At 41.0% G+C, this 20578-nt stretch overlaps 2 protein-coding genes and 1 long non-coding RNA gene across 4 annotated transcripts in view; 1 reads left to right on the forward strand and 2 right to left on the reverse strand.

Moving 5' to 3' along the window:
• Positions 1–47: 47 nt before the first annotated feature.
• Positions 48–2706, forward strand: LOC118587123. The gene is made up of 3 exons (XR_004945431.1): positions 48–419; positions 1260–1304; positions 2689–2706. It is a non-coding gene; the product is annotated as an uncharacterized LOC118587123 (long non-coding RNA).
• Positions 2707–3008: 302 nt separating this feature from the next.
• Positions 3009–20578, reverse strand: part of Bbs4 (Bardet-Biedl syndrome 4) — a 39941-nt gene continuing 22371 nt past the window's right edge. For both annotated transcript variants that reach the window (XM_036192810.1, XM_036192811.1), the window contains 10 exons: positions 18328–18381; positions 14745–14872; positions 12203–12257; positions 11150–11218; positions 9662–9814; positions 9394–9565; positions 7073–7142; positions 6350–6491; positions 5668–5869; positions 3009–5246 (listed from right to left, as the gene is read on the reverse strand). In XM_036192810.1, coding sequence (XP_036048703.1) covers positions 5134–5246; positions 5668–5869; positions 6350–6491; positions 7073–7142; positions 9394–9565; positions 9662–9814; positions 11150–11218; positions 12203–12257; positions 14745–14872; positions 18328–18381 — 1158 coding nt within the window. In that variant the 3' untranslated portion in view covers positions 3009–5133. The remainder of the gene's footprint in view (positions 5247–5667; positions 5870–6349; positions 6492–7072; positions 7143–9393; positions 9566–9661; positions 9815–11149; positions 11219–12202; positions 12258–14744; positions 14873–18327; positions 18382–20578) is intronic.
• Positions 15822–16763, reverse strand: LOC118587122 (M-phase phosphoprotein 6-like). The gene has a single exon (XM_036192815.1). The coding sequence runs from the start codon at positions 16287–16289 to the stop codon at positions 15885–15887; it is 405 nt and encodes a 134-aa protein (XP_036048708.1). The 5' UTR covers positions 16290–16763; the 3' UTR covers positions 15822–15884.

Below are 20578 nucleotides of genomic sequence, written 5' to 3' on the forward strand. Positions count from 1 at the left end.
TTAGACCCTGTCTCAAAAAAAAAGTTTCTATGCTTTTTCTTTTTAGGTGGGGCTCACCTAAGTGCTGAGATTACAGGTGTACACACTAGGGCTTCAGCCTATTAGGAAAGCTGAAGTGAGAAGGGATAACTTTCTTAAAACCAAGACTTTGTAAACTCTCATGTGTTCTTTCAGTCTCCAAGTTATTTGCTCAGCTTCTGCCCTGAGTATAGTCTCAAACACCTCTCTGGGTGTTGCTGGTAATGCCAGTAAAGACTGTAGTGAGAAGTATAGTGAGCGCCTACCTAGGCCAGTGGCCTTCATGTTTGCTCCCCCTTGAAAATTAGCAGGGCCACCTTTGGCGCCAAGCTCAACCCCTCTGTGTTTGTCAACAGATGAGCCTTGGCCATGAACAGCTGCTAGATCCAGGAGGCTGGAGGGTGAGTGCTGCAGTCAGGAGGACCTAGTTCAGATTCCAGCCCCCACACTGTCAAACACACAAGATAAGTTTGAAAGTAAAATGCACCGGAATGTATGTTAGAAGTTATTAACTTGATATTTGTATAGAATGAATGCACACAGTGCATACACCTGTCTACAGATGCCTTTCTGTGAAGGAGGCTAAGCCTAAACACATAAGACGAATCTGTTGCCTGCGACGGGTGTGCGGAGGTGGGTAGAACTGAACAGGTGGGGCTGTGCTCCTCAACCCTAGACTGTGGATGGCATTTGACTCGGGTTTCCACATGGGGTTTATAAGGAGACAAAGGATTTGAACATCCCCTAGCCAGTAGCAGGCTACCTGGAAACTGTACATTCCCTGTTGCACTCACTTGAAACTGATTTAACCTGGGAAAAGCTTCAGCCTGCAGTACCACTAGGAGGAGTGTAAGATGGCAGTCAAAAGCAGGGAACCCTTATCCCATCAGTCTGCATTTTATTCTCCTACTGAGGGGCCTGAGGCAGAGGTAAACATCAATCAGCATGATCCAAATTTACGAAGGGTATTTGAGTTGGCCATTGTTACTTGATAAGGCTAAAAGGTTCTCTTGGCTTTGCCTCACTTATTTAGCTCAGTTGTAAAGTGAGGTTGTTGATGAAGGAGACAGATGCTTGTCTGTCCCTGCACGTATTTAGCACAGTGTGCAGCACATAATTTTAAGTTTAATAATCACCACTTCTCACTAAGCTGAATAGGCAACCTCTGGGTCAAAGACCACTCTAAGTCATTTGAGAGCTGCTGTTGTAACCCAGCTTTTTCTTGTTTTGTTGTGTTTTAGGTTAAAAATGTATGTGATGAAGGAAGCTGCATAATTTACCATTTGGTAAGTCTCAGCAACTATGTTTCCATCACCAGCTAAATCCTCCATGCTTCCTCCAAGTCATCCCATCCCTAACCCTGACCCCTAGTTAGCTATTTTTCTTGATTGTTCTGGGCTTATCAGTGAAATATTCACTGACTGATCCTGTATCAAGCTGCTTGAGTGTGCTTTAGCAAGTCATGCATGTTTCATACAGCTCCGTATTTTATGGCTGTAAGTACAAACAGGTTTCCACTTTCAGGTGAATAAACTCTCATCAACAAGAGCTTGAATAGATTCTTCTTGGGTGAAAATCTGTATGACCAGAATTGCCAGGCAAAGACCCATATCAAAGTAGCTAGACCATTCTACACTCCTGACAACTTCTGACTATGCTGATTCTGTCTTGTTCTTGCTTTTCAGTGTCCAGTTAGAGCCATTTTGGTAGGCATTAGCTGGTCTTTCTGTTTCCCACATGACAAACACTAGGCACCTTTTCAGTGCTCAGTTGGCCACTCCTATACTTTCCTTTGTAAAATTGCACAACACTTTGTCCTAATTGAGTGTTTGAGTTGGTTTTTCTTATTACTGAGCTAAAAGATTTCTTTAGGTATGAGAAGGTTTTTGTCAGGTCTATTTTCTCCAAGCTTCAGCCTAATGCTCATGTTAACGTCCTAACAGCTGTCTTCCCTGGAAAACATAATGATACATCATCCATGCAGTCTCGAGGTTTCTTGGCGATTTATAACCTCAGTGTTTACAGTTAGGTCTGTAATGTGGTTTTGACTTAATTCCTATGCCTAATGTTAATCTGAGGACAGATTTATTTTATTTATTTTTTTTTACTGGTTAAAATTATATATATATATATAATTATATATATATGCTGTAGATAACATAGTTTTGAAATATGCTCACATTGTGGAATGGCTAGCTTTCCAGAACACATTGTTAGGATCATGCAGTTTGTGGGTATTTCAAACTGGCTTTTTCACTTAGTATTTATGCACTGACCATATCTTTCCTCAGCTTGACATAGCTCCAGTTTGCACTTTCCTTTGTCTGGCTCCACTGTTGTGATTCACTCACTCACTTATGCACAGATTTGGGCATCTGGGTAGGGATCGGGATTGTTTCTAATTCATTTCAGCAAATACTTTTGGATTATATGTTTAGTTTAGGGGTTTTTTTTTGGTTTTTTTTTTTTTTTTTTTTTTTAAAGACTCTGCCAAATTTAGTTCTAAGGTACCTATGCTGAAGCTTTGCTAGCACTTAGTATTGTCAGTTCAGGGATTCAGTCTTTCTAAAGGGTCAAAGCCATACCTGTATCATTATGATCTCACTTTCCTAAAACTGTTAAAATTGTGTTGTGAGCTGCCTTCATAGAATAACTTTTTATTCTTTTCAGAATGAGTGAGAAACTGCGAATCTAGACACCCAGAAGACTGGATATGTACAGCCTGTTATCTAAGAAAACCTAAGTCTGGGCATTGCTTTGTGACTGTTCCTGGAAGAAAGGTGCCATACTGCCCCTGAGGAATGGAAACTGAGCAGGCTTCTTGGTCTCTGCCACACCTCATCTGAAGAGAACAGCACTGTGCACTTGTCTAGCCCCAGATACTAAGATTTAGCCAGGGGTGGTGGCACACTCCTGTTAGCCACAGCATTGGAAGGTAGAGGCAGGAAGATCATCAAGGTGAAGGCTATTCTCTCAGCTACATAGTAAATTTGAGGCTAGCCTGGACTACACAAAACCCTGTCTTAAAAAATATTTAAAGTCCTCTCAGAGTAAGGAATTCAGTTCCACCCTTAGAGATTTTTCTCCTCTACTTAGAAGCTTTATGAAATGAATATCTTCATCTCTGCATGGGCTTCTGTAGCCACCACTTCTTCCCCAAGGGTGCATCCCTGCTTGGTGATGAACCGTCAGGGGTTATGTCCAATTGCAGGTTCTAATCCTGTGCAGACTGTAATATACCTTCTGACATGGGTTTTCTTTCCCAACTATAGGTTCCTCCCCAATAGACTTGCTCTTAAAAGCCTTTCTAAGCCTATGCTCTTCAGCTAGCACAAAATCCAGATTCCTCTAGCACAATGATTCTCAACCATCCTAATACAATTCCTCATGTTGTGGGGACCCCCAACCATAAAATTACTTTGTTGCTACTTGACAACTAATTTTGCTAGGCATTATCTGATATGTAGGCTATCTTATATGCAGTCCTTGTAAAAGGGTTGTTTGACATCCAAAAGGAGCTACAACCCACAGGTTGAGAACCTCTTCTCTAGCAGAACCTTTAAACATTTCTCAACTCAGGTTATTTAGGTGTGTAGTAAGGTATCATTGGGTTATCTCAAAGACAAGCCTACCTAAGACCAGACTTGAAAAGTCCTTGATCCTAGTCACCCATATGCCTTGTCTAAAGTCAAGACTGAGTATCTACCTACCTAGAAAGTCTCTTCTCATGTTACCTACAACCAGACCCTCCTTTCTGCTGATTCAGCTCCTGAGTTTCTTTCATGTTTTCTTTCTCCTCTCCTTCTAAGCCTATTATTTCTCTAACTCTTATTATTTCTCACCAACACCTTTATTAGTTTTAGTCAATCAATTTAGTCTATACTACCTTTCATGCTGATGGAGAGAGTTTTGTTGACTGCTCCATGACAAACCTGCTACCTGGGCAAAGGAATCACCTCTGGTACTGTGCTTGCCATCTGAGGTAAGAGAACTTAAGAGGATCCCTGTTCATTCTGTCAAATCAGACCCAACCATAATATCAAAAAACTCCACACTCTGCCTTAATAGCTTGTCAGTTTTCTAGCTGCCAGTTAAGGTGAAAACAGGGACTGCCTCAGAGGAAGCCAAACCTCTGAGCCGCTGTAAGGCCACACTATAGCCAAGACCAACTTGGCTTTGAAGTGGTTATAGTTTCAAACCAGACTTGGAAATAGGTAAAGGTAGACAGTGACCACAGTTTTGTTTGTTTTTTTTTTTTTTAAAAAAGCTTTTAATACGACCTCTTGGTGGTCCATAATCTTTGCAGAGGCCGCTAATGGGCCAGGAGAGTATCTGTCAGCGTTCATCATTGATTGTCTTGGTGAAAATTCTTTGGCTAAGAGTTTTGTTCTTTTTCAGCTGTACTGGGGATCGAACCCAGATCCTTGTACAAGCTGAGCAAGTACTCTAACTACTGAACTATGTCCTCAGTCACCCTACCCACACTCCTTTCTAAATCCTCGGTGCCAATTCCAGACCAGCCTTGACTTCTACTACTTATACTGACATGATCTGGCTCCAGACTCTAACCTCTTTTAAGAATGAAAATAGAGACTTGTTTTAGATTCTCTGAGCAAATACAGCTAGGATATATTCCAGATTGGGCCTCAACTTAATCTAAAAGAAGGGAGGGGACCCTGTTTAACTAGGTTCTCAATTCAAGGTTTGTGTTACAGTGGGAACTGATGTGTTTCCACAGTCCAGTTAGAATGAGGCTTCATTACCTCAGGCTACTGAGCAGAAGTCCCTTTCCCTTTATCAAGATAAAAGTCCTTCATCGAGTGATGGTCTTTGATCATTTGCCTTGCTGAGTCTTGGGGCTATACGTGCAGGGCTTCAAGCCTATCTAGCATGTCTTCTCCCTCGTTCCTGGGTGATGGGGCCAGCCAAGAGCTTCATGGGCCTTAGGCTCCTCCTGATCATCACAATGCACCCTGGGTTCTGTTTTAATTCTGCAGTGCCCATCCAGGGAACAGGACTGGCCTCCATCTGCTTGGGTCATATGACCATCTTCTACATGGTCTCACCTAAGAGACCCCCTACTCCAGGGTCATCCTGTTTTTCTCATGTTTGTTGCTATTTTTCTTTCTTTTGTTCTGATGCTTCTGTTGGACTTGCCTCCACGGTGGGCTCTGGCTCTGGCTCCAGTGGAAGTGATGGTGGCTTTGTGAACTGGGCTCCTACAGCACCTTGCAAGGAAACAAAACATGAATTCTCGTTACTCCATTTCAGAAGAAATCATTTAAGAGAGAGCTCTGTACTGTCTGAGACTGTCAAGACTGTAGTGCATCCTGCAACTAGGAGGAACACCCATAACTGAAGGAATAAAACATTAACTTGTGGAAATTAAAGCAAAAATTTACAACAGCATGCACTTGGTAAATGCATTTCTAACCCTAAAAACCGACTCCCTGCTAAGCCTGCCTGTATTGTTATCTACCTAATAGTTTGCCCTTCAAAAACAAATGCTGATTTGGGCTTTTCCCCTCTGGCTAGTACTAAACTAGCCATGAGCTTGCAGAGTGCAAGCCTCATTCCAAGTTGGGATCTCTGCTGGCTGAAGTCTGTTATCCCCACTAAGTCTTCACAGAGCTCCGTGGAGCCTCCTACCTGAAGGGAGTTTCCTGTATGCAGCTGCTGAAGCCATTGCCTCTCCTAGAGCTTGAAAGGTGCCTAGAGTCTTCTGGAGAGCAGCAGATCTGCTAGCTGAATTAGTCCGGTGCTTTGACTTGGGATCTTTGACTGGTTTGGTCCAGACCAGTGCCTCTCCAACCTGAAGGGCAGCTCCCAACTTCTGAGCCATCTCTACCATCTTGTGCCCACACGGGAAGAAAAAAAGCCATTGACAAGACCAGCAGAGCCAAGCTGCCTGCTGGTACTAGCAGTTGAAGGAAAAAGTACTTATAATAAGTAATAAATCACTTTCGAGTGCTGGGATTACAAGTGTGTTTTCATGCTTGGCCTAAGGAAATCATTCTCTAACAGAGAATATAGGTTGCTTACTGGATACCAAGGGGACTCCGAAAAAGGGTCTCAAAATGCAACAATTCAAGTTTGATGCTTCACTGGGCAAACTGCCTGCTCCTGATAAGCTGTATTAGTAAGAACATAAACCTGAATTATTTTGTTACTTTCTTCTAGCAAAATTTGTCTAAGACTGTAACTAACTGGTAAATTCATCCTGCAATGAACATGAAGCCAAAAGAATGATGAGCTTATGATACCTTTCATCAGCTAACAGCTTGCTTAATGAGAGGCATGATAATAATGATGATGCTAATAAGAGGCATACCTCAGAGTCAAATTCCAGAGGACTGTTGTCCTTGAGAAAGTTGACCTTCTTCTCCATCTCCTGGTACTGAGCCAGGGCACCCTTTTTCTCACCCTGGTTATACAGCAGCACAGCATAGTTCAGGTTTACTAAAGGGTTAGACCTGTGCAGAGAGACAGGGACTCTGTGGGACTGGGACTCTGCAATAATTAGTCATTTGAAGATCCTTCTCATTATATGAAATCCAAACAAAACTAAGTAGAGTTGTCCCCATTATGCAGCAAAGTGCTGTGTGACTGACCCATGGGAGCAGAGTCAAGGAGCAAAGCAGGATAAGGACCAAGTCGGGCACCAACAAAGCTACTCAGGGAAAGGCTGCACAAAGATCCCAGACCTGCTGTGTAGCGAATGCTGGGGGAATAAATTCTCCCAGGAATCTCGTTTCTCTTTGGTTAACCTGAGCCCAGGGTCCCACCTGCTAATCTGGTTAGCTCACAGCTTATCAGCAACCCAAGCCAGAGTGCTGCCAACTCTTTGACTTGCTTTGGATTCCTGATTATAAAGCTCAGAACTAGAAGTTGTTTTCTCAGGCTTTTAATTTTTGCCAAGCTCTACTTGCTTAAGAACCACAACCTTCCGAATTTATGCCACCCAGTGGCTCAGCGGACTCTGGCAGCATTAGTCCTATGGCACACTTTGCAGAATAGCACTCCTTGGCCCTTCCCCACACAACAGAATGCTCACTTATCCAGGCGGGCAGCTTCTGCATAAGCTCTCTTGGCATTTTCTGTATCTTCCAGATTGGTCAGAGCCACTGCCACAGAGAAAATTAGGAGAGCTCATCTTAGCAAAAATAATACTGTAGACCACTATCGAAATAAAGCCTCTTTCATCCCTCAGCTTAGCTGCTTCACCATAACAGACTGAAGTTATGCCTCATACTTTTGCCACTGCTTTTTGGGTATTTCTCTTGTTTAAGCCCAAACAAAGTTCTCCATTTGTCCCCACCTGCCTCCATCCTCTCGCTGACTTACAAATTCACTGTTCTACCTAAGAATCCTTGCTTGTTCTCCATCATCTATAACCATGGTCGCTAAAACTTTCAGTGAGTGACAGAACATTCTCCTCTTTTTTTTCTCCCCAAATTGGGATTTCCTGAAAGCCTAATATATAAACTAAAATAGCTACTCTGAGAGTCCTGACAACTCCACCTTCCCAAGCAGCCAAACAGGTAACTGTGAGAGCTGGGAATAGAGAAGGACCCTGTGCCATTCCACAGCCACATACCATGTGGCCACTCGAGTCTAGTTTGTCCTTAAGACGGTGTGAGGCTGGCTCTACTTTGTCAAGTTAGAACTGATGCTTCTGCCCTAATGCAAGTGTAAGCAGCACTCTTGTCTTACAGTAAGGTTCTGAGCCTCTCCTGAAACTCCAGCTAGCTTTGTATTCTGGTATTCTTCAAAAAACCACCATGTAGTTGCTTTTGGCTTTTATTTCATAATTGAAAACACCACGGTAATGACCAAAATACACACTAGAAAATACTCCCTAGAAGAAATATTTTGTTAGTTTTTTAAAATGATTTTTGTTGTGGTTTTTGAAACAGCATCAGGGTCTCACTAACAGCTCAGGCTGACTTCAAATTCATTATCTTCCTACCTCTACCTCCAAAGCTAGGATTATAGACATGTTCCACCTCTGCCCACCTTAGTTTTAATTTATTTTGTATGTCATAAATGGAAGTTGGGACTAGAATGATAGTCTAGTTTGACTTGAACTACCAAAGACCAGTTATATTAAGAAAATAATGGGATCAATGAGACGGCTCACTGAGTGAAGGTACGGGTTGTCTGATGACTGGAGTTGGGTCCCTGGAACCCACACGATGGAAAGACACAAACTCCTCCCTCAAGTTGCCCTCCGTCCTCCATATGAGCACTGTGGTATAAATGTTTTGTTTTGTTGGCTTTTTTTTTAAAGATTTGTTTATTTATTATATATACCCAGTGTTCTGTCTGCACATGTGCCTACATGCCAGAAGAGGGCGCCAGATCTCATTACAGATGGTTGTGAGCCACCATGTGGTTGCTGGGAATTGAACTCAGGACCTCTGGAAGAACAGCCAGTGCTCTTAACCTCTGAGCCATCTCCCCAGCCCCTTGGTTTGTTTTTGAAAAGGGACAAATGATTTAGTGACCACGATAAACCCCAAAGGTTTAACATTCATTATGTTTAGCCATTTGATCCTCACATCAACCCTGAGTATATACAGTTAGTAGTGGAGGCAGAACTCCACCTTATACCCAGGTTCCTAATGATTTGGCTCAATATATATGAGGACTGTTAGTACAGCTCAGTGGTAGAGTGTTCACCTAGCTCCATGCAAGACCCAGGGTTCAATCTCCAGCACAAACAAACAAACAAATAAATAAATAAATAAATAAAAGAATGCCAATAGGAAAAAGAAAAAGCTGTTAAGAGGGGGAACTGTAGGGGGCTGGAGAGATAGCTCAGTGGTTAAGAGCACTTGCTGTTCTTGCAGAGGACCTCCAAGTTTGCTTGTGAGAATACCCACATCAGATAGCTCACAACTCTCTGCAACTCTCGTTCCAAAGAACCCAATGCCTTTTTCTGGACTCACATGTACATAAACTCACACACAGACATACACATATATACATAATTAAAAATAAATTTTAAATTCTTTTTTAAAAAGCTAGGTGTAGTGGTACACACTTTTAATCCCAGCAGAGGCATGCAGATCTCTGAGCAGAGGACCACACAGTGTGAGACCCTATCTTTTAAAAAAAAAAGAGCTACAAATACAGATGATCTTGATTTAACCTGTTAAGACTCTGAGTTCAAATCCCTCAGGTTAAAAGAAACCAGATACTTGGTCATCTTTTCTTTTAAACTTCTTCAAACTCTGAGGCAGTAATCCTGATTCCTATAGGATCTCCAAAGGAATGTCTATTTTAGGGCATTTAGCTACTAACCTGTGATCCTAATTAACTTTTCCATCATTATAACTCACAAGAAGGGGTTTTGCTATAAATGTCCCTTACCAGCCAAGAGCATGTAGAGTTCCCCCATCTTTGGCTGGAAGTTGATAGCTGCACTGAGAAAATGGAATGCCGATGCATACTGCTGCATGGTCAAATGGACAAGGCCAAGATTGTACAGAATCTTCCAATCGAAGGGTGCCAAGTAATTGGCTCGTTTTAAGCAGCTGATAGCCTGCAGAAACAGGGGCACTCAACCAGGGTAAGACAAGCTCAGCAGACCCAATAACCACATGGATGAGTATGAACAAGGATTGTAAGGAACACTCACTGCCACATATTTCTTCTTGCCAAAGAAACACATTCCAATGTTATTCCAAAGTGGAGGACTTTCTGGAATAGCACAAGCTACAACTCTGTATTTGGTGAGGGCAACATCAAAATCCCCATGGGTCTGCATCATGCTGCCTGCTGCCAAGATGGCCTGAAAAACACAGTGCATGTAAAGTTAATAATTCCACCATCTAAGAAGTCCAAGGCCATGAGACAGTCTCCTGAATGTACATAGTAAGCCCATTAGCACAGACATGACCAAGAAACTTCTTCCAGGTACATAAATATACCCAAACTACTAAGACAATTGCTCCTAAGAAATGTCTTTGGAATCCCACAGCATTAAAAACATATAAGGTTATTGGCTCTATCTAGCTCCATTTGTCTCCTACTTCCAGCTAGGGAAATCAGTATCCTGGTAACTAGTGCCTTTCATCTTTGCACACGAAATGCTCTGGACACCTCACACATACCTGCATATGGCTACTTAACAGCCAGCTCTTTCTCGCTCAGGATGCCATGTGAGTTGGCTTTAGTTTTGGGGGTTTTTGTTGTTGTTGTTGTTGTTGTTGTTGTTGTTGTTGTTGGTTTTTCAAGACAGGGTTTCTTTGTGTAACAGCTCTAGGTGTCCTGGAACTCAACCAGGCTGGCCTCGAACTCACAGAAATCCACCTGCCTCTGCCTCCCAAGTGCTGGGATTAAAGGTGTGCGCCACCACACCTGACTTGGCTATTTACTTTTTATCAGTACAGCCCTATCATTTTTTTTAAGGAAAAGTATCAGGATGGGGAGCCAACAGAGCCAGGCTACTGACTTCCTTCCTAAATGATGACCAAGTTTGTATCTAACAGCCCTATCTATGTCTAGTTATGTCTCCCTCACTAATGTTCATTCACTTGATTTTCTTTCTCACCCCCAAGTCAATCTGGAAGTTATAATTTCAAATTCATTAGGATCAAGACTTTCTTCTTCGACTATTGTTGTGGAAGCTTGGCTAAATTCTCAAGTAACACATGAACTCTAATGGCACTTGGACTTTGTAACCATCTGTTACCACAAATGTGCTCCTTCTGAAGAGACTGAGCATCAACACTTTATGATAGTTTCAGTAAGAACTAGCCTTTTTTTTTTTTTTTTTTTTTTTTAAAGATTTAGTATACAGTGTTCTGCCTGTGCCCTGGAAGTAGACACCAGCACCAGATCTCATTAGAGATGGCTGTGAGCCACCATGTGGTTGCTGGGAATTGAACTCAGGACCTCTGGAAGAGCCAGTGCTCTTAACCTCTGAGCCATCTCTCCAGCCTAAGAACTAACTTTTAAAAGTAAGAATTAGAAATAAAAGGCACCAAAAACAGATACACACAAAGCTAACTTCTTGGGTGTTTAAAATGAGAAACCTATCCTGTTGCCTGGGTCTAATTATCTACAGAGGTCATGGGACCATCTATAGGAAGGCCCTGCCCTGTAGTTCCAAAGCCTGCAGTACCTTGTAGTTGGCAGGGTCATAGGTCAGTGCATTCCCAAGGTGTTCAAATGCCTTCTGGTAAACACCAAGCTGGAAGGAAGGAAAGCAAAGAATTGAGTCAGGGGAGACGTCAGTTCAGGAGTCTAGTCAACCGTACCTGAATGGAAACATGCAGTCATCTGTGAGTTCTCTTGATGTCCCCCCCAACAGTAGTAGTAGTAGTACTAGTAGTAGTAGTAGTAGTAGTAGTAGTAGTAGTAGTAGTAGTAGTAATAATGTGGGTATACCAAATAAAATGTAAATCTCCATGTTTGTGATTTTATTTTGTTTATTTTTCTCCTAATAAGATTAAAGTATCTTCTGCCACCCAAAAACCATTTCATAAACACTCATTCTGATCAATAGTAATGCCTCCTGGCCAGGACAGTGGTAGTCTGTTTCATGTCCCTTTAGGCCTGCCTGCTCACAAGCTCAGAAGACTCAGAGTTAAACTCTTGGTTCTTCTTAAAGCAATAGTTATAAAAGCTACTTTAGAGGCACATCAGCTGAGCAGGGACCTGTAGGGTGGGCAATGCAAGACAACTCGGAGACCTGGGGCTTCAGGGACTTGGGTGGACACAAGTGGCAGACTTAAGAGTCCCATCCACACTTAGGAATCTGAAGGGAAGGGGAGGTTTCCTCTCTAAAAATAGCCCTTGCTCCTATCTCCTGCAGGACCTTGGCTAGCAAGATGAACCAACATGAGCAATCTTGGCCTCGAAACACTACAAAGTGGTAAAATATATCAATTTTTCGTCCTTCTCCCCAACAATAAGATAACAGCCCCCAAACCACACAGCTGTTTCATATATATCCCTTCCCTATTGGATAAGAATTGCTATTATACTAGGCTGAAATAGAATTATGACTTGAGAGGTGTTTTTAGCAATAAGTATATAAAAACAAACCAAGGTTCATGTGTGTACTGTGACTGTTAGTAAAATGTGCCCATATAGAAAAATGAAGGAAATCACCATAGAAACAAACCCTAAAGTGTTTCTAATGCCAACGTGTGAATAAATATGTTTTCATTACCTGTAAGTAGAGTAATCCTAAAGTTGTAAGAAGGTCTGTATTTTCTGGTGAGAACCTGTAACATAGAGATGCTCACAAGGAAACCATGATTATGAGGTACAGAGTCACAGCCATCTGCCCCATTGCCAACATTTAGGACCCTTTATTAAACCTCTTCCTTTCCCATGTAAACTTTTAAGGGCAATTTGGCAATTTCCTTAAAAAAACAAATCATCTCAATCCTGGCAATAGAGAAAACCTGCTCAGCAGAACTAAGCAGGGCTTGGAATCCAGACTCCTTGTCGGAGCCTTTCTTTTGGACCAACAGCAACCTTAAAAAAGAACTGTGTGGAATGATTCACCACACTGAAAATAACCAAGCTTAAGGCAAGTAAGTCGTTCAGGACACAGTTTTGCTAGTCCCTCTGTTGAGAAGTCTCTTTGCCACTTTCCCTATGCTTACAATGGTAGGTAGCCTACTTTAGTACTATGTCATTTAGGACTCCAAGGCCCCTGACGCTGTGCTCTCTAAACTAACTTGCCAAACTAAACAAAATAAGGAAGGCACATAGCAGCCCTTGGAAAGAATTAGACACTGGTCTTGGGAGTAAACACTGACCTAAGTATTATCTGACTTCTCTTGTCTTTGTCAAAAAGCCAAAGCAACAGAGTTGAGACCATCTGAGTAGAGGACCATCAATTTCAACAGTTAAAGCATCAAAGAGCAAGGAGCTGTCTCCTGCTTGGAAGGAAGCAAGGAAGGGAGGGAGGGAAAGAAGGAAGGAGGAAGAAAGAAGGAAGACAGGAAGGAGGATGCTTGTTCCCTATAGGAAGTCCAGAACCTGCAGAGCCAAAGCCCAACCCATGCCTGAGCTAGCAAACGACTTTCTCAGTGCAAATGAGAATTTGCCTTTTCTATAGTAAGTGTCCATTTGGATCATGTCCCTCCCAAACCACATATGTCACTTGTCCTTCCCATTCTTCTGATTCCATCAGTATCTGTCCCCCTCCAAGAATAGTCCTCTCCAAAGCTTTGGGTCTTGAACCTACCTTCTCAAAATCTCAACTGTCTGGTTTTCTCCTTTGGAAAGTTGAGTGACTCAGATCTCTTGAGTGGTCACTATCAGTACCCTCACGGGACTCATGTGCACTAACTCAAAATGCCAACTTGTATAAGACAAGGGTCAGGAACAGGCCCACTCTCCAGCATTACAGGACTTGACTTACTGTATGGCTCCTTCCTACCTGTACACATAAGCCTGACCTTTTGATGATAGAAATTGTTGTAGTTTACCAAACACAAGAGATTTTTCTGTCACAAAATGTAGTTAAATAAGATGTAGAAAAGAAAGCAGTGCTATGATTGCTATAGCCTGAAGTTTACCCTGTGGTCAACGAAGCTAAGAAGTGACCAGTATTATATACCAGTTCAAAATGTTAGTCCAAGAGTCCCACATATTCTATTCTGTGATCAAACAAGATACCTGAACATTTTATACTACAGCTGTCCTATTTAAAAGAAACAAGACAGGTACAGAGGCAGGTGGGTCTCTGTATGTTCAAGGCCAACCTGGTCTACATAGCAGATTCTAGGCAGCCAGAGCTACATACTGAGATCCTGTCTCAAAATAAATAAATGAAACAAGATAATACTACACAGGAAGACAAGATTCCAGGTATCCCTAGAAAGGAAACATGGAACAGTAGCACGAGAAACTCAGTCATCCATTATCAACAGATTAGACTATCCTAATGATATTTTCAAACAGCAGCAACAGCAAAACCCATGATATCGGGACTAGAGTGCAGCTTAGTTGTAGTACTTGTGTTCAGTTAAGCATGGGCAAGATTCTATCCTCAGCATAAAAAACCAAAATAACAGTAACACAAGACATATTGGCCTTAGACTAGTAAAACCAGCTGTCTGTTACTGAGCTAGGAGATTTTTGTTCCTAATATGATCTCTAGGAACAAAGGATCTGCTATAAAGTATTTAACTAGACAGTCGCACTGCCAGCTGACCCCAAATTCTAGCTGAGTGCATGCCCGCCCACTTCCCTTGCAAGTGTGGGCTCCTACCTAATTTCAAAAAATGTACGATTTTAGGGTTATTTAAAACTAGGATGCTTACTCCACATTTAGTTTCCAGTGTCATCTTCCTTCAATGTGGCCTGGAACACACGTTACAGTTAGTTACTCAGACAGGTGAAAAAAAAAAAACACCTAAGGAACCTAAATCCCCATTGGCCTGTGGAGCAGCTAGCCTAGAACGGACACTGTTATAGAAGAAAGAAACAATCTGTTCTCCTAACATATCTGTTCCATTGCTTTTCTCATTGCTTCCTGTAGGTGTGTCCAACCTGTGTCCATGGGCTGCATGCATTCCACAATAGCTATAAATGTGTCCCAACAAAAATAGCAGACTTACAGAAAACTCAGAATTTTGTATATATGTGTGTTCAATTTTTTGTTATTCAATTGTGCAGTTCTTGAGGGTGATAATCTCATGTTGCAATGTTAAAAGGTGGACATGCTGGTTAGAGTCTAAGAGAAAGACACTTACTCAACTGCTTTCTTGTAGATTTCAATGGCTTTGTCCAGGTCTCCTTCCAGTAAGTGGATCTTCCCCAGCATTATGTAAGTCAGATCATGCTTGTTAAGCTGGAGGGCACTGTGCAATTGGTCTTGTGCCTAATTAAAGTTTAATGGAACAAAGAAACCAAATCAATACCAATGAAGGACAATAGTTTCCTATGGTGAATATAAAAGCAGAGCTTTGATGTTCTTATGTGGGAATATCATGTCTCAGAAAATAGCTTTTACCATCTAAAAACCAAGCATAGCCTAGCTGGCCTTGCTAAGTTTGTATGAGATGATCATGTTTCTGAATGTTTCCTGCTTGACATTTATACCTATGACTTAAACTTCATAACCCCAAAGGGACATCACAGTACAGTATAGACTACCACAGCAAACTTGATCCTGCCTACACTCCTGACTACCTGAACCACCTTTGCCAGCTGGACCTTGTTTTCCTCAACAACATGAAAACAAATTAACATAACGTTTTTTGTTTTGTTTTACAAAAACAGATGTTTATTATAGAATGTTTAAAAAAACAACCCAATTGACTCCTTTAAATAATCAAAAATCACACCTCTGCAGATAAGAAAGACCCAGCAGCATACAGACATTTCAGGTTGGAGAGACATGTCTGCTCCTGGTGAATCACTTCTGGAAAGTTCTCAAATATTTGATTCCAAAGTGAATGTAGGAATTGGCTTGACATGATTTAAAAAGTAAACTATAAATATAAGGGCATTTGAAACAATGGCAATAATTAGTTTACAACAGTCATTCCAGGACAGTGACTAGAGAGCTGTTCATATGTGTCCTGTCTGTGTGTACAAACACACAGATCAAAATCAGGTCAAACAGGAGCGGCATGTGCCTACACGTTTGAAGACCCTGAAGAATGCCATTGACAGGATGTATAACATCCACTACACATCTGTCTCAAGAACAGCCACTCCTGACAGACAACACCAGAGTATTAACCCTACAGACGCCACAGGGAGGACCTCACACCCTGTGCTCACAGGCATCTGCTGTATCCGAGGCATCCCTTTTAATCTTGGGGCTTTAAGAACATCTTTGTTTTAATGGGTTTTATATTTCCATTTTCATCTTCTTCGTAATTGGCTCAATCCCTCTTCTCGGCGAACATTTTTCCAATTGTTCTCACCAAAGTCTCATATCTCCTTGCCATCTCTTCATCAGACACATCCACCTCCACTGTCTCCTCTTCTTCTGCTGCAGCTTTGTTCTTAGAATTTATCTGAAGCATTAACTTCTCAATATCAGGACTAAATCCTCTGAATGACGTCCTTCCATAGAGAAGATCTTCACATAGTAAGAAGCTCTGCTTTTCAATGATGAAACTCTCTTTCTCCTTGAACTCTGGCAGATCCAGGTACCAGTGCTCATCGTTCATCATCTTCTTTTCTTCCTCCTCCAGTTGTTTCTTGGTTTCTGAGTCCAGGACCCTTTGCATGAACTTCATGCGCAGCAGGTTCTTGGATAACTTAGTCTTGTGCTCAGATGTCATGTTGGGTAGAGTTCCAGAGGCTAGCCTATAAGTTGTTCTTATTTATTCATTTAATAAGTATTCATTGAGTGCCTGCTGTTCTAGATGCCTGGTATACTAGAGTTAACATGAAATAATGCTATGGCTGTGCCTGCCTCGTGGAGGCCCTGGGTTCAGTCTTCAACACCACACAACAAGAACAAACACATGTAACTTTTTGCTCTGGAGTAGCCTACATCTTAGTAGGCTGAGCGTACATCTTAGTAGGCTGAATAAACTTTTTTCATTCACTGATTCAATGAGGGCTTATATAAATGCCAGGTGTTTTGTTTGTTTAGCCTGTATAATAAATCTAAATGTAACTCTCTGCCTCAGTAAAGGTCCAAAGACCAATCCTCCCTCTCCCCTGACTTAGCTATACTATGAACAGGAATGTACTTGATCAAAATATTCTCTGAAGAGAAAAATTTAATCAGCTATATAAAATATAGATTCATCAAGAAAACTAATGTGTCCACTGAAAATAAATATATAATCTCACAAAAAATAATTCTTACACTCCAGTTGCTAATATGCAGGTATTTTTTCATATCCCTGAAAGACAGACTACATTACATTTTGATCTTGCAAAGCTGTGTTAAATGGGTATTAATGAGAGTCAGTCTTGGTAGCAGTTAAAAAAAAAAAAAAAGGGAGAACAAAGCTTCACAGTCACCAGGTTATGAAGGGAACTAATCACCATCACTACCCTTCAGAACTCTCAAAAATTCGTCTGTTCCTCATTAAGACATGTACCTAGGGCTGGAGAGATGGCTCAGCAGTTAGGAACATTGCTGCTCTTCCAGAGGTTTGATTCCCAACACCCAGTTGATGACTCACAACCATCAGAGAATCCAAAGTCCTGGCCTCCAAAGGGACCGGGCACACATATGGTATATAGACATATATTCAAGCAAAATATCCATACACATAATAAAATAAAAAAATTTCAAAGTTTTAATTTAAACAAAAAGACAGGTATCTATTTATTAATTTGAGAACCAAGGTAAGATTAACATGCTTTGTCTTATATCAAAGTCTTAGAGCAAAGTTTGTTTGGAGTGAAATATAAATTCACATCAGAAAAATTCTTATCATAAAACAAAATTCAATCCCCTTAAATTCATTTTCATTGACCTTAAAAGCAAAAATCAAGGCCAAGCATGGTGGTCCACATCTTTAATCCCAGCACTCAAGAAGCAGAGGCAGGTGGATCTCTGAGTTCAAGGCCAACCTGGTCTACAGAGCGAGTTCCAGGACAGCCAGGGCTACACAGACAAGCCCTGTCTCCAAAAACAAAAACAAAACAAAAAGTAAACATCAGTTGTTATCAAAGCATAAGATGGTTCTCATGGTCAAATTGACAACTTAAGCAAACGTGTGCATGTGTGTGTGCGTTTCTTTGAAACAGTATCTCACTAGCCTTAGGCTGGTCTCAAACTCAGATGCTTCTGCTGGTAGTCTCTCAACTGGTGAAATTACTGGAGTGTGCAACAATGGCCTGAGGAGGTCCACTTTTTGATATGTGTCTTGCTGGATATTTGTTTCTACACTAGAACATTTACTGGGAGGTAGAGAGAAAGAGAGAAGGCAACTAGACTGCCACTGATATTCTAAACGACTCCTCCACTTTTTTTTAAATCAAAAGTAAGAAAAAAATGGTTTGGAGAGATGGCTCAGTGGTTAAGAGCACTGGCTGCTTTTCCAAGGATCCAGGTTCAGTTCTCAGCACCCACTTGATAGTTCACAACTGTCTGTAACTCCAGTTCTAAGGTATCTGACCCTCACAACAGACATACATGCAGACAAAATACTAATGCACATAAAATACAAAATAAATCATAAAAATTAGGAAAAATGAGTAATGACAAGTATTAACATGGCAATAACGATAAAAGGCAATTTTTGCTCCCCAAGCTCTGCAGACAGTAGAGTTAATACACAATGGACAGTGGCTCTTCTGTGACAAATGAATCACAGTGAATTCCAGTCTACCACCATCACCATTTTTATGAATTACCTTGTTGAACTGCTTTAGGTAAGTATAGCACACTCCCAGGTTATGGCAGATCTCCTACATACAAAAGAAAGAAGAGTGGTCGGTCAGGTGTTACGGCTACAAGAAGCAGAAGAACACAGCAGTCTAAAGACTGTAGTTGAAGGTTTTTTATGTTCAGATATACACATGATTGTACAAAAAAAAAAAAACCCTAAGTGTATTCTTTTAAAATAAAATTATAAAATGTACGATTGGAGTGATGACTCAGCAGGTAGGAGCATTGCTTGTTCTTGCAAAGGACCTGAGTTTTGAGTCCCAACACCTACATGGCAGCTCACAACTTGTCTGTAACTCCAGTTTCAGGGAATTACATGTCCTCCTCTGGAGTTCAAGCACCACACATATATGTGGTGCACAGACATCCATGTAGACAAAAACACCTAAACACATAAATATTAAAAATTTTAAAAAAAAAGATTGTAAGAACCACAAAAGCAGACAGAATCTTCCTAGATTTGTGGCCAATCTGTTGGAATCTATAGCAGAGGTCAGTGGGGCAAGCACATTCTCCTTTGTAAATTACATTGTATCAGAATAGAATTACTTCCTATGGCTCTTCTATACTAGAACCAAAACTACATAGTTAAGTAGCTGTAAGTGTAAAAAGCTGCAATACTATATAAATATGTGTAATAACTACATACAAAGTAGTCCTTCATAAAAAAAGTTTGCCAACCTCTGATCTGCAGAAAAGAAAGATGAATCAAAAATCCACTTTTTGACTACCTTGGCTGCTGACAGTTTCTAAATCTAGCTCACTATAAGACTAAACTGTCTTCTGGCCATAAGTGATGTGAAATCTCTGGAATTTCTTTGTAATAAATCTGACATTAGCAGCTTTAGAAAGGAAACCAGCAGTAAGAAAAGTGTTCTGGAAAGCAGCAAGGGCCCAGTACCCTGTAAGTGGAAGGGATGCAGCCCTGTCTCAGGAACAGAGACAACTAGTTTAATATGTTCCACATCTCCTAGAACAAAACCAGCAGTGGTAAATCACCTGTTATACAGTAGGCTTGATACCAGATGTTTTCATATATATTACTTTAATTTTCCAAGAAATCTGCAACATCAATATAGTTCTTTTAGTTTTATAGGAAACTGAAGCTCAGAGAGGTTAAACTGTTTTCCTAACACAGAAGGTGACAGTGCTGGGATTTTTTTCTTCTTTCTTTAGTTTTGTATCCTAACCATGTACAGATGTAAACAGCAACACCACAGACTCATGAGCCTGACAACCATCCAATCCTATCTACTATTATTTTATAACCAAGTACCAAATAGTGCAACATTTCACTCACAAGCATTTCAGTACATTCTCAAATGACATGGTCCTTAAAAAAAAAAAAAAAAAAAAAAAAAAAAAAAAAAAAAAATCAGGGCTGAAGAGATGGCTCAAGAGTTAAGAGCACTGGCAACTCTTCCACAGGACCTGGATTCAGTTCCCAGCACCTACATGGTGGCTCGTAGTCATATATTTCCTCACTTCCATGAGATTCAGTGTCCTCTTCTGGCCTTGCAAACACTTCCCACATGTAGGCACACAGACATACACAGGCAAAGCACACACACAAAATAAAATAAGTAAATCTTTTAAAAAAATTGTTTTAAACCTACAATACTATTATCCTACCTCAAAAACAAAACTAGTATCTGTCTCAGAAAGGTCTCACATTTTAAAATTATTTCTCTTAAACCACAATTGAAATAATGTCTACATTACCAAGAACTGTGCCTTCAACTCAAGCCTGCCTCAAAACTTGTATATATTCCATTTTATCATGCTGTAAAGAAATACATGGACAGACAAGAGAAACACCACCTTTCTTGTCATTTAATGCTCTGCACACTAAGTGACCCCTAACCTTGTGAATCATTGCTGTAGACGATACTTGAGAAGATAGCACAGGAAATGTAGAAGAGAAAACAGAATCCTGTCTCTTATGAGTATAGGATAGGATTATCCAGGGACATCCTGCTGAGGCAGCAGACACTGCAGAAAGACCTCAGGCTAGAGTTAGCAACCTTCGACTGCAGGCTGCGATCTACTTCTGTTCTTCTACTACCTCACTGTGTGCCCTCTGCCATGTCATCCCATCCCCAAAAGCCTCAGATTTCTCTCTTGACATTAGTGGAAATTCTCCCTGCTTACCAGTTGATTCTGAAGTCAATACAATGGCCTACAGGATTATTATCCCCTTGTTAGAACCAGACTGTG

The sequence above is a fragment of the Onychomys torridus genome, chromosome 7 (genome assembly GCF_903995425.1).
Source record: "Onychomys torridus chromosome 7, mOncTor1.1, whole genome shotgun sequence".
Classification (NCBI taxonomy): Eukaryota; Metazoa; Chordata; class Mammalia; order Rodentia; family Cricetidae; genus Onychomys; species Onychomys torridus.